General features: G+C 49.8%; 3 protein-coding genes across 3 annotated transcripts; all 3 read right to left on the reverse strand.

Annotated features, from left to right (window-relative positions):
- Positions 1-445: 445 nt before the first annotated feature.
- Positions 446-1,526, reverse strand: LCP9604111_4617 (Yip1 domain protein; the record flags this gene model as incomplete). Its single annotated transcript, XM_039072336.1, has 5 exons — positions 446-576; positions 628-695; positions 761-910; positions 962-1,370; positions 1,439-1,526. 5 exons carry the CDS (start codon positions 1,524-1,526, stop codon positions 446-448), a joined length of 846 nt encoding a protein of 281 aa, XP_038929659.1.
- A 319-nt stretch (positions 1,527-1,845) lies between these two features.
- Positions 1,846-3,498, reverse strand: LCP9604111_4618 (xenobiotic compound monooxygenase, DszA family; the record flags this gene model as incomplete). Its single annotated transcript, XM_039072337.1, has 4 exons — positions 1,846-2,773; positions 2,842-3,089; positions 3,140-3,328; positions 3,379-3,498. 4 exons carry the CDS (start codon positions 3,496-3,498, stop codon positions 1,846-1,848), a joined length of 1,485 nt encoding a protein of 494 aa, XP_038929660.1.
- A 5,977-nt stretch (positions 3,499-9,475) lies between these two features.
- On the reverse strand, positions 9,476-11,167 carry LCP9604111_4619 (putative C2H2 transcription factor (Con7); the record flags this gene model as incomplete). The annotated part of the gene is made up of 3 exons (XM_039072338.1): positions 9,476-9,978; positions 10,106-10,286; positions 10,511-11,167. 3 exons carry the CDS (start codon positions 11,165-11,167, stop codon positions 9,476-9,478), a joined length of 1,341 nt encoding a protein of 446 aa, XP_038929661.1.
- Positions 11,168-11,380: the final 213 nt, after the last annotated feature.

Below are 11,380 nucleotides of genomic sequence, written 5' to 3' on the forward strand. Positions count from 1 at the left end.
AGGTCACGATAACTGCAGATAACCGGTTCGGATCGATTGGGACCAGCCGAATCGACGAAGGATGGAAGATTTGAAGTTTGCGAACTTTGCGAACAGAAGAACGAGAGGATGGAAGGGTGGAAAGGTGAGAGAAGAAGGAAAATCTAGCTTGCCGGTTCTTATAAGTTGACCGCCGGGTGCGGGGCCCAACAAACGGGTTCTCTGAATAGCAAAGCGTCAATGGAAATGGAAACAAAGCATATTCATCTAAATAGACAATTGTCTATTGTTGCCTGGTGCCTGGGCAGATACAATTCGCATAAATTCAATTCAGAGTCTGGATATACCGGTATCCGCGCTATTCTAATACAATTCAATGTTATTATTGAGGTTGCGCCGATGCCTATCAGAGGCATGTGACGGCGCATTGTCTCAACTCCCAAGCACAATATCACAATAGAGAGCCTTAACTGATGAAACAGAGACACCCGATCGCAATGTAGAACACAAACAGCGGGTACACTGCGATGCCGACTCGGTTCCGCACCACTCCCGAGCCTCCCAAGATGCTTACTCCGGCTGCTAAAGACCATGCGACTAATACAAGATATACTGGTATCCGTGCAATGGTAGGAAGTCCTAACGCACTCAGCATCGCGGCGATGACCAAGGGGAAGAGCGTATATCCGATAATGCAAATCGACTGGAAAAAGGAACTAACACGCCCAGGCCGCAATGTTAGTAGACTGCGATGTTGGGAGATGATTCGTAGAAAACTTACATCTTGCCACCAAGAAGCTTGATCTGAAGAGTCACAGCAGCTTCTCCGATCCAGACAAGACAGAAAACGCCCGAGAAAACCACCGACGACTGATCACCCTTTGCGACGGACAAGAACAAACTCAGGACCAGGCAAAAGACAAGCGGTCCCCTAGAGTACTTATTAGTATTTTTCAGACTTCCCGTGTGTAAATTCGCTTACCAGAGATCCCAGTCCCGCAACCCATCGCTCATGCCACCCTGCAGGACCACGTCGGCATCCGGCCAGCGTCCAACGAGTCCCCGAATGTTACCACCAAATCCAGACACTCCACCTTGCTCGGAATCAGCGGTACCACTGCCCCCGCGCTGCATCATTCCTCCGAGCAAGTACTTCGGCCAAAGCACCTGGCGCATCTTCTCCCACACGGCAACCAAGTCGCGTGACAATGTCTCCCAAACACTCTCATCGATGGTATTTTGCACTGCACGGCGATCCTCACCACCGATAGAGGACGTTAGATAGTTGCCATAGCCAGAGGAATTGCCTCGGTTGGCCGAGCTGGATTCGATGTTGCCTCGCAGAGGGGCCGTGTCGGAGGTATTGTGCAGGGGGTCGTCAGCGTCGATGGCTAGAATCACACCGAATTAGGATCTTGCGGATACAGTGGTAATCAAGAGGGCAAAGAAAAATACTCACCATCATCGGCTTCGATCAAATCATCACCAAGGAGAGACTCGTCATCATGGGGCTCATCATGGGGATGGCCTTGGTATACGGTAGCCATGGTTCGCGTGGTATGGTCGTGATGGTCGGAAGTTTACCGCAAGAATGGCACTTCCTTTAGTTTTAGTCCTCTCAGAGGCGAAGTCAACAGGAAAGGTCAAGGTAATCGGGGAGTATGAAAGCAAGTTAGCCAAGCTGTCCCGGAAAGGCTAGAGTGGCATTACGTACTGGGTCACGGGTAATGTTACCAGGCACGTTATGTTTCAGCTTTTACTTCTACGATGCACTTGCATGCATATTATGGGCTTTCTGATTTGAATGTTTCAACTGCCTTGAATCTCCAAAAATAAAATGATCATCCGATGTCATTAATTTGACAATCAATTTTCCTCGGTATCAGCAACATAAGGCGCCTCCTCCTGATACACATCGTACTTGTACTTGCTTCCGATATGGTCAGCCCTGAGCTCTTTCTGTCCCTTGCCATATATCCTCTCACGGGCTGTGAGAGCTGGCTCTGAGGGGTCTGGAAGTTCAGGATAAAGACCGCGCCGCCTCAGCTCCGGGATGAGCAGGTCAACCACATCCTCAAAGGTGCCAGGCGTGGTAACATATGCAAGATTGAACCCATCGAGGTCAGCCTCTTGTATCCAACGCTCCATCTCATCGGCAACAGTAGCCGGGCTTCCAATAGCTACCGGGCCGAGACCACCGATTGCAGCCTTCTCGGCAACCACGCGAGGCGTCCAGCGTGGAATATCCTTGCTAGTCGTGGTCAATGCGTCAAGCAAGCTAGTGACTTTGTTTGCCTCCAACGAGTCTAAAGCCGTGATGTCTTGGTCCAATGGGATTTTGGAAATGTCAATGCCCGTCCATCCGCTGAAAAGAACCAGTCCTCCAATCACCGACGCGTATTTCTTCAGCTCCTCGTACTTCGCCCACGCCTCTTCGTCGGTCTTGCCTACAATGGGCGTAAAGGTACCGAAGAACTTGATTGACTGTGGATCACGGCCTCGTTCTGCGGCTAGCTTGCGGATGTTGTCGACCTTCGGCCTCAACACCTCTGGCGAATGGGAAGAGACAAAGATCGCCTCAGCGTGTGTCGAAGCAAAATCCGATCCTGCAGGTGAAGTCCCTGCCTGGAAAAGGAACGGCGTCCGCTGCGGAGACGGGTCGACGATGTGTCGTGTGCTTAATGAGAAGTACTTGCCCTTGTGATTGATCTGACGGACCTTATCCGGGTCTATGTACGAGTCTGTTTCGGGGTTGGGCGACAGTGCATCAGGAGCCCAGGAACTTTCCCACAGTCTATAAGCAACAACCGCCGAGTCAGTCTTCCACGGCATCACTAACCAAGCTTTTGACATGCAACTCACTTATAGAGCACCTTCAAATACTCATCTGCCTGGCGATACCGTTCGTCATGCTCAATTGGAGTATCCACACCAATGGCTTTGAAAGCCGCTTTCTTATATGAGGTCACGATGTTCCAACCCAATCGACCATTGGTCAAATGGTCCAGGGTTGAAAAGCGCTTAGCCAGCAAAAAGGGCTGCTCGAATGAAGTTGAGGCCGTGATGCCAAACGCCAGATTCTTTGTCACTGCAGCCATTGCTGAAATGGGCTAACCAGAAGTCAGAGTCTGATCGGAATATTTGGTTTATTGATACTCACAATAGTCGGGTCTGTCACCGGCCATTGCGCCGCACGCCGAATACACTCGTCTAGTTTGCCCTCATAGGTATCATGACCTCCAGTTGTATCTGCCAGGAACAATGCATTGATTCCGCCGCGCTCCAAGAGTTTCGCCAACTCTATCCAGTACCCGAGAGTTCGCTTGGTCGCAGACTTGTCCTTGGGATTCTATGGAGCTGTCAGCATTCCGGCCCTTCACCTTCGATTCCTATACCAACCTTCCATTGTCCAGGCGACAGATGTCCCACGGTCGACATATCAAAAGCGTTAAGCAAGATTTGTTTCTTGCCATTGCCAACGGCCGAGCCATTCTGGCTAGCAGTTGCACTGTCACCCATGATTCGTAGTTTTCAAGGTGAAATATGCTTCCTTTCTTTCCTACGGGCAGTACTTGCTCGCGCAAGTTCGAAGCGGATCGGACGATGGTCTATAAGAGTGAGACGACCCCTCATGTTCCAAACCAACAAAGCCCGGAAGGACGGCTCTGTCCAGGGGTACTACCCCCACCATCCTAACACAGAATTCGCCCATCGACGACGTATCTCGCGCCATCGACAATGCAAAAGAGGGGAACGGCAAGCCTCCGAGCCCTAACAGGTTGGATTCTTAGAGCTGCATATGGCGTGCCGTAGACCAGAACATTCGCCATCATCTCCACATTAATCACATTATCTTGTAGATATCTTTAACCTCCGAATGATAATGCCGGCATAAGTCATGAGAGCCTATCGGACCATTTTTCTCAGCGCGATATCAGTATTAAGGACAAAGGATAGCACGTTAGAGGGAAGAATTTCATCATCGGCTGTCAGATTGCGTGACATTTTCCTCGTCAACACCCGACTTCGCAGATTATTACATATTATGTTCCATTTCAACCTTGGGACTGGTCTTTGTTATCTAAATTAAGGGATAGAAATGACCGGATAATAGCCGGAACGATGATATTCGAATGTCGTATGACTTAGCAGTTTATATAGGGGAGTGTAAAAGGCTCGGCGGTTTTCTGGTGAAAAGGTCCGTTGGTAGTAGACCTACCTACCTTAGTATTGGCCGGAGAATATATTTCAATTCTTCGTTTCTCATTGGGGGCTTATCCAATATCGGTATGTCTTTCATTATTACACTTAATCTATTCCTAGCCATGATCTTCTGTAGGCTTCTTACCAAAGTCAAGGCGACTGGCATAACGAAGACTCAAGGACAAGGATCATTACAAGTTGACAGCAATATCAAACCCCTGTGGAATCTTGATTATCGTCTCATGTTAGAAGTAGAGAATGTACCCATGGTATTATGTACAATAATGCAAATATGCAACGCCATCTATATCCCCCAATGTGTGATATACAAACATAATACAATCGAGGCCTCAGCCTCGTCCTGTCAAAGGCCACAAATATAATCGTGCTTCTCACAAGGAAGGTTCCTCTTGCGAGTCCGCACTTTCTTGCTCTCGAGAGTTGCGAGCCTCCCACTGGAATTTTTTGATGCGTTCCCGGGCCTCCTCCTTCTGCTGAATCGTCGGGTATACTTTCTTCCTCTTCCAAGCCGCAATGACGTCCTTGTCGGAATACTTCTTCAGCATCTTCGAGTCGGCGTCAAGGGCCTTGCGCTCGGCCTTCGAAACATAAGGCTTGTAGTCAAGGTTCAGGGTGTCGTCAACCACCAAACGAACCCGCGACATGATCTTCACAGCCGCCGGCCCGGCGACGGAATCCGAAAGCGTGTTCTGGAGGGCACTCCAGCGAGTCTTCGACTCGGGTTTTCCATTCTCCATTGCCTCGTGCAGTTGGAGAATATATGGCCGTAACGTGGCGATAGCAGCTAGTCTCAGCTTCGCTTGTAGCTTTCTGCCCATCTCATGTAGTTTGGGGGCTTTGGTGGATTTGGAGTCTTCTGTGTCGAGTCCTCTGAGGTGCAGGAGAACGGACGAGTTGGCGGAAAGGATCTGGATCGTTTCCAGATAGCCCTCGAGGACGCGAATGTCAGGTAGGATCAATGCTTTGTCCATCAAACCGACCAGCTCGTTCGCATGTTGGAGAACTGAGTGGTTGCGGCGATCACGGCGGCAGACACTGAGAGCGACGTGGAATGCTGTTCCGGTTGCTTGGCCCGAGGGAACCATCTGCTCCCGCATGGTTTTCACACTGATTTTGCTGGAGCGAGAGATGCGGAGGAGGCGGAAATATTGGATGTAGGTGAAGGTATCGGGGTCAATGCGGTAATCGTGGTCCTCCAAAGTCATATGTTTCCAGTAGGCCTGTCCACCCTCAGATCCTTGAGTCATGGTGAAGCATGCGTTTAGGATAAGCGTCAATTCCTTGCTGTCGGGTTTAAGGAATGATAGCTCCTCCGCCTGGGGAACAACAGGTTTGAAGAGTTCTGAGAAGTCTTCCTCTTCCTCCTCTTCCTCCTCTTGCACTTCTTCCTCCGCCTTCTCCTCCTCCACTTCTTCCAATGCTTCCATCAACTCTTGTTCAACCTCCACGGCCGATTTGAAATTTTCGATTGGTCGATTGTTCTCGTCTACGAACGGAACATCTTCCAATTCTGATTGCCGCGTAGCCTCTGAGACTTCAAGGGCTTGAGTTTGCTCGGGAGTTATCCTGCGACGGGTCGTCTTCTCGTTCTCAATAGGTCGTTTTTGCAGTATAGGGATCCCCATGGTTTGCTTGTACAATTCCATGACATTGTAACAATCAATATCACTACCGCCTTCCAGAAGCAAGCTGGCCATGCCGTTAACAAGTTCATTGTCAATTTCCAAGGTTCGGTTCTTCCACCGCCAGATGACATCGGCCCAAATCCGCTTGCCTTCAGTAATAACCTGGGCCTTCCGTTCAAGAATCTGCTCAATCTCATCAGGAGACCTTTTCTGTATATCTCTGCGAGCTGCGAATTGGACAGCGTTCAAGATGATGGTGTAGGTGGTAGCATCCGGGGCACCTGGGCCCTCTTCGGGTAATTCACCGGCAATTTTCCACAGGCGATCCATATCCCAATGACGATGGCAGACTGTAAGCATAGCGTTGGTGTGTATGATATCAAGCTTGACTCCAGAGTTCGGCGAGCCAATCGAGCGGTAGACAGAGGCGGCAGTTTTGGCAACACCCAATGACCTCGGGGCTGCGCTGAAGCCCTTCAACATGATTGTGTATGTTCGGGGAGTTGGTCTCCTGCCACGTTTTTTCATCTATGAGAGAAAGTCTGTCAGAATACAAGTCCGAACCTCAATCTCGGGCACCACCGAACAAAACTCACATCATTGTAAAACTTGAACGCAGCCTGCGGGTGATTTTGATCCATGCAATATTGCAGCAGATGATTCCAGGCAACATCACATCTCAAGCCCTGCTTTGTTCCAGCACGAACCAAGGCCGCCGCCAGGGCCGGATTACCACTGTGCAAAATGCGCGCGACCCGATCCGCCATTTTGCGAGGGTCGTTCAACCATTTCAACTCCTCGTTGATAATCTTGGGTGTGAGCTTGGGCATTCCTCTAGGCGGGCCACGATAAGTGTCCTCGGGAGCCTCGCCATCGGCCTCAATGTCGGCCTCAATGTCGGCCTCACCATCTTGTTCTTCGGATGCCTTGTCATCAGAGGCGCGATTCTCCCGAACCTCGCCTTCATCATCTCCATAATCATACGGATCATTCTCCAATTCCTCGCGTTCGGCAGTCTCTGGATCCAGAGCCTTGCTTTCGGAAGTTTCGAGCTCACTGTTGTACCGCCCGGTAAACGAACCCGACGCAATAGCCATCAACATGTCATGCTCCTCCCTAGACTTGACATCCTGAACCACCCGCCTGTTATCATGCCGACTTTTAAAATGTTTATCGCCAACATGTCCTATGCGGCGAGTATCGCGATCTCTATCGGAGGAGCGGTTGGGATAGGAGGAGGAGTTATAGCGGCGGTAGTTACTGGACGCGATCCATGTCTGTGGCAGTCGTTGGGATGCAGTAGTAGCACGGTATTGCTGTGCGGTGAGCAGTCGGCTGCGCAAAGCTCTGTTCACGAGCGACCCCGGAAACCGAAATGTCATGACCGGGTTACTGATCTCCAGGTGGAAAGCTTGTGTCCTGCACAATGCTATAAGGGAGACACGGATTCAACAGGAGCGAAATGGCAAAATGGAAAACACGAAGAACAGATTGTTATTTCCTCATCGCGTGTTGGAGATGGTCCGCTAAACAATTTCGCAGATTATCCGGCCGCTAGTTCATATCGGGTCTAGGCTTAATGTCTGTATATTCAGGCATCAATTATTCCTGCCTAAGGTGTCATTCAACCATTGATACCTCAGGTTTCTTCGAGGTCCAACTAGACTGCAAGTGGTTTAGTTCCCATTCCTTCAACCCATGTTCCCTGCGGGCCTCGACGGGAGCGCTAGAGCACATTTCCCAGAGTCTTCTGTGCGTTTAAGGACTTGACTAGTTTACTAGTTCCCTTGGATCGGCGTTAACATCTGGACTTAGCACATGCGCTGATCCGTGGATGAAGATATACTTCCCTACCTTAAATCAACCTATGAAGTGGACGTAAAGCTTCATAGCACTATCACATTCTCTCTCTCATTCATTTTCTATTATTGGATCCTCCCATCCGACGCTACCGAGCCTTCATTCCAAGTATACATACATCATCGAACATGATCTGAAAATCAAACACCATATTCATAGTATACCCATGCACATCACTCACTACATCCTACCCAGCCATCCTCCTAAGTTCTAACCCAACCGGACCATAATAAACACGACATGCACAGCCTACCTACTTGAAGTATCACACGACACTAGTCAGAAGCTAAAAACAACCTAACTAGTGGAGTCCAACAGAAACAGACTACATAAGCACTAGCCAAGTAACTAAGCAATGTGACATGTTAACTAACTAGCACGCGGCTAGGCAGGAAGAAGAAGTAAGCTAGAAACGACTAGGAATAACTCTAAAAGCAAAATTACCACCAGTCTCCCCCACGATGATATCGGTGGCTGATACTAACGTCCAACACGTGGAGACGCTTTACTGTAGTAAGTTAGTTAGTTAGTTCCTAGCTTCGTGTCCTGTGTATGATGTATGATGTATGTATGTTGTACAGGCCACATATACTTGTCTTATTCGGTTCTAGTCAGGTAAGGTACTGTGCGCATGTGTACATATGCAGTAGTTGCCAGTGCGTACGCACATCAAACGGCTTTGCATGGTATTGTGCTCGGTCCACGGTAAGTGCCGGTACTGCTTAGTGCTGATTTGGGTTAGGCGTAGATTGCCCCGGGATGCTTGCAGTGGTTCGTTATTGCCAGGAGTGATTTATTTTGTGTATAATACTGAGGCCTGTTTGATTCTCTCGGCTATATGTGCCTTTTTCTTATACCAGTAATGCTTTTGTTTTTTTTTCTATTTTTTCTCTTGCATCATGACTATACTAGCCTGCATTTGACATTTGAACTAGTTAGTTACTAAAAATGTGACATCCTTTACATAAACAATTTTGAGCATCAAGACAGCGAGAATAGTGACATTTAAGCTGATTGCAAAATGCACTAGAGAGGGGAAAGGACAAAAATAAATAATACACATCAGGTTGGATGAGTCCGTGGAGCATAATGTACGTTATAAAACGAAATTGAAGAAAAAGAGAGAGGAGTGAAGCGAACACTTGCATGTAGCAAGGTTAACACGGATAAGAGGGAACGGGAAACAAGACTAGAACAAAGAACCCCAGGAAAACGATTTTGGGAGAATGCTGTCGATAATAAACAGATGCAAATAATCCGCCGCCCAACCCATCGTTGGAGCCACGACCCAGGTAAACGGGCAAACAAGATAAGACATACACCACTTCCGCATCAGATTTCAAGTAGGAAATAGAACATAGAGAGGGTACAAAAGGGCGCCAAGCCCTCTCGGCTCGATGCACTCTAACACAAAAAGGATGACAGGTATAGAACAAAGCTGGAAAAGCCACTCTTAGACAGATCGGGAATAAAAGCCGCAGAGGTTGGTATCATAGCACGAAAGACTCGGGAGCGGAAGAATGGGGGGTGTTGGGAATGGGAATCGGAATCCAGGACGAGAACATTAGTCAAGGACAGGGGATATCGTGATAAGAAAGAAAAAGCAAATGCATTTCCGTCCGTGTAGGTCCATAGCGGAAGAGGTGATTATGTGGGAAATATTATTGCGGATAGTGGGCGGATTGAGTCTCTGGAAGCTGTAGCGAATTTATGGATCTGTGGACAGGACAGGTCGAGGATGACCTAGTCCAGAGGGTCGATCCTGGTATAAAGAAATGGCAACGACATTACTCACGTTGCGGGTACCCCGGTCCGCTCTGGTAGGGAGAGTGAGGGTAGTTGGGAGGGTAGGCTATCTGTGCATTACTCTGATAGACCATACCGCTGCCAGGAGGACCACCGTACTGGCCGGGGACCTGGCTGTCTGCGGGCTGGTACCCGATCGGAGGGAGTTGAGGGCGAACTCCACCAGCGTAAGGAGGCGGCTGTCCGTGGGATGGGTCAGAGGGGTTCGGAGGTTCGACCTGGTTGGCCTGGGCGGCCTGGACGGCAGCACGCTCACGCTCCTCGATAGCCTTGCGCTGAGCATCTTCCTCCTTCTTGCGAGCCTTCCACTCCTTGCGGATTTCCTTGAATTCTAAGAGAGCAAAGTCAGCAGTGAGCTTAATAATGATCAGTTTCCAAAATGGGAAATAGCGTGGACGATGCTGGCTAGTGCCGGGACGGAAAGGGATAAGAGGCAAGCTTAGCCTCCACGCCGTCGGCCACGCTACTGCGGGCCCCGCGACACCTAGTGTAACTCACTAGCGTCCGACGGCGGGCGCTAACCCGATCTAGCCATTTGCGACAAGATTCAAGATCTCCGTCGCATTGACCAGCAAAAGTCTAAAAGCAAAGAAAAAATGACATGAACTTACCCTCAGGAGTACGCTTGGCGCCATGCGATTGCATAGTCACGTGTGCATTCAAATGGTTTAGAGTACCATATGCCTTTTCACATCCGTTCCATCCACACTTATACATGCGCTCAATTTCCTCGTAACGACGACGAGGGCGCTTATGCTGCTGTGCGCCAGGGATTGGGACAAAAGAATAGACCTAGAGTAAAACTTCGAATCAGCTCTGATCAAATTCAAATTCCAAGCCACCCAATCTTATCCCCAGAAGGAAGCGGTTGAGGGGTAGAGCACGCGGTTTTTGACGATCCCTATGACGGCGGTTCATGGACCGCATAGTCAAAACTCAGAGGGCATCCAAGACAACAATGGTTGAACAATGTGACAAGGCTTCAGAAATCCCCCCGGGAATCATCAAAAACATACCTTTGGAGAGCGCGGCCCCTTGAGTACACCAACAGGAGAGGTGGAACCAACCGTTGTGGCCGGGGAAGCATAAGGTCCCGGCAATCCATGATGCTGTTGTCCATAGCTATGAGGCCAATCCGGACGTGCGTACATATGCTGAGGCGGAGGTGGGTGACCCTGGTACTGCGCCATCTCATGCCCCTGAGGTTGATAAGGAGAGTAGGGAGGAGGATAGGTGGGGCTGTTGGCCGGAAGCGAAGGATCTATAGGAACGGGCGCGTCAGACTTTGAGTGCGGACTGCGCGGGCCCGTAGGCAAGGTGTTGGTGAACGGACTTGTTGCTTGAGCCATACCTGGCGCACCGCCGGGTTGGGAGTTGGGGGCGTAGGACTGAGGAGGCCGGTGAAGGTAATCCTGGTAGCCAGGCGAGCGGGCGGTGGGCGGAGGGTTCAGACCGTAGTCCGACTGAGGGGTGTTGGCCGACGAAATATTGGCGGGTCGAACCTCAGGCTGCGGTGTATACTGCGGCGTGGGGCGGGCCTCGGGTTGCGGGGTGTAGTGAGCAGCAGCAGCAGAAGTTTGTTCTGCGGGTTTTTGTTCAGAAGGTGCGTCGGTGACGGCGTTTGGGTGGTGCGAACCTGGCTGTGCGTACTCGGAAGCGGGCCGGTTGTCCATAAAAGAGAGGATTCGCGCGCAAAGATGCCGACGAATCTATCCAGGGAGATTTTTCGGTTTAGACCTGTGGTTGAAGACGCGTCAACACAACAATGGGTCTTGGGGGGGGGGGGGGGGGGGGGGGTGGGGGGTTTAGTAAGAATTTATATTTGGAATTTTATGTTTATTAAAAAGAATAATAAAAATATAAAAAAAAATATAAAAATAAAATAA

This window comes from Penicillium roqueforti (assembly GCF_015533775.1).
Source record: "Penicillium roqueforti strain LCP96 04111 chromosome Unknown scaffold_09, whole genome shotgun sequence".
Classification (NCBI taxonomy): domain Eukaryota; kingdom Fungi; phylum Ascomycota; class Eurotiomycetes; order Eurotiales; family Aspergillaceae; genus Penicillium; species Penicillium roqueforti.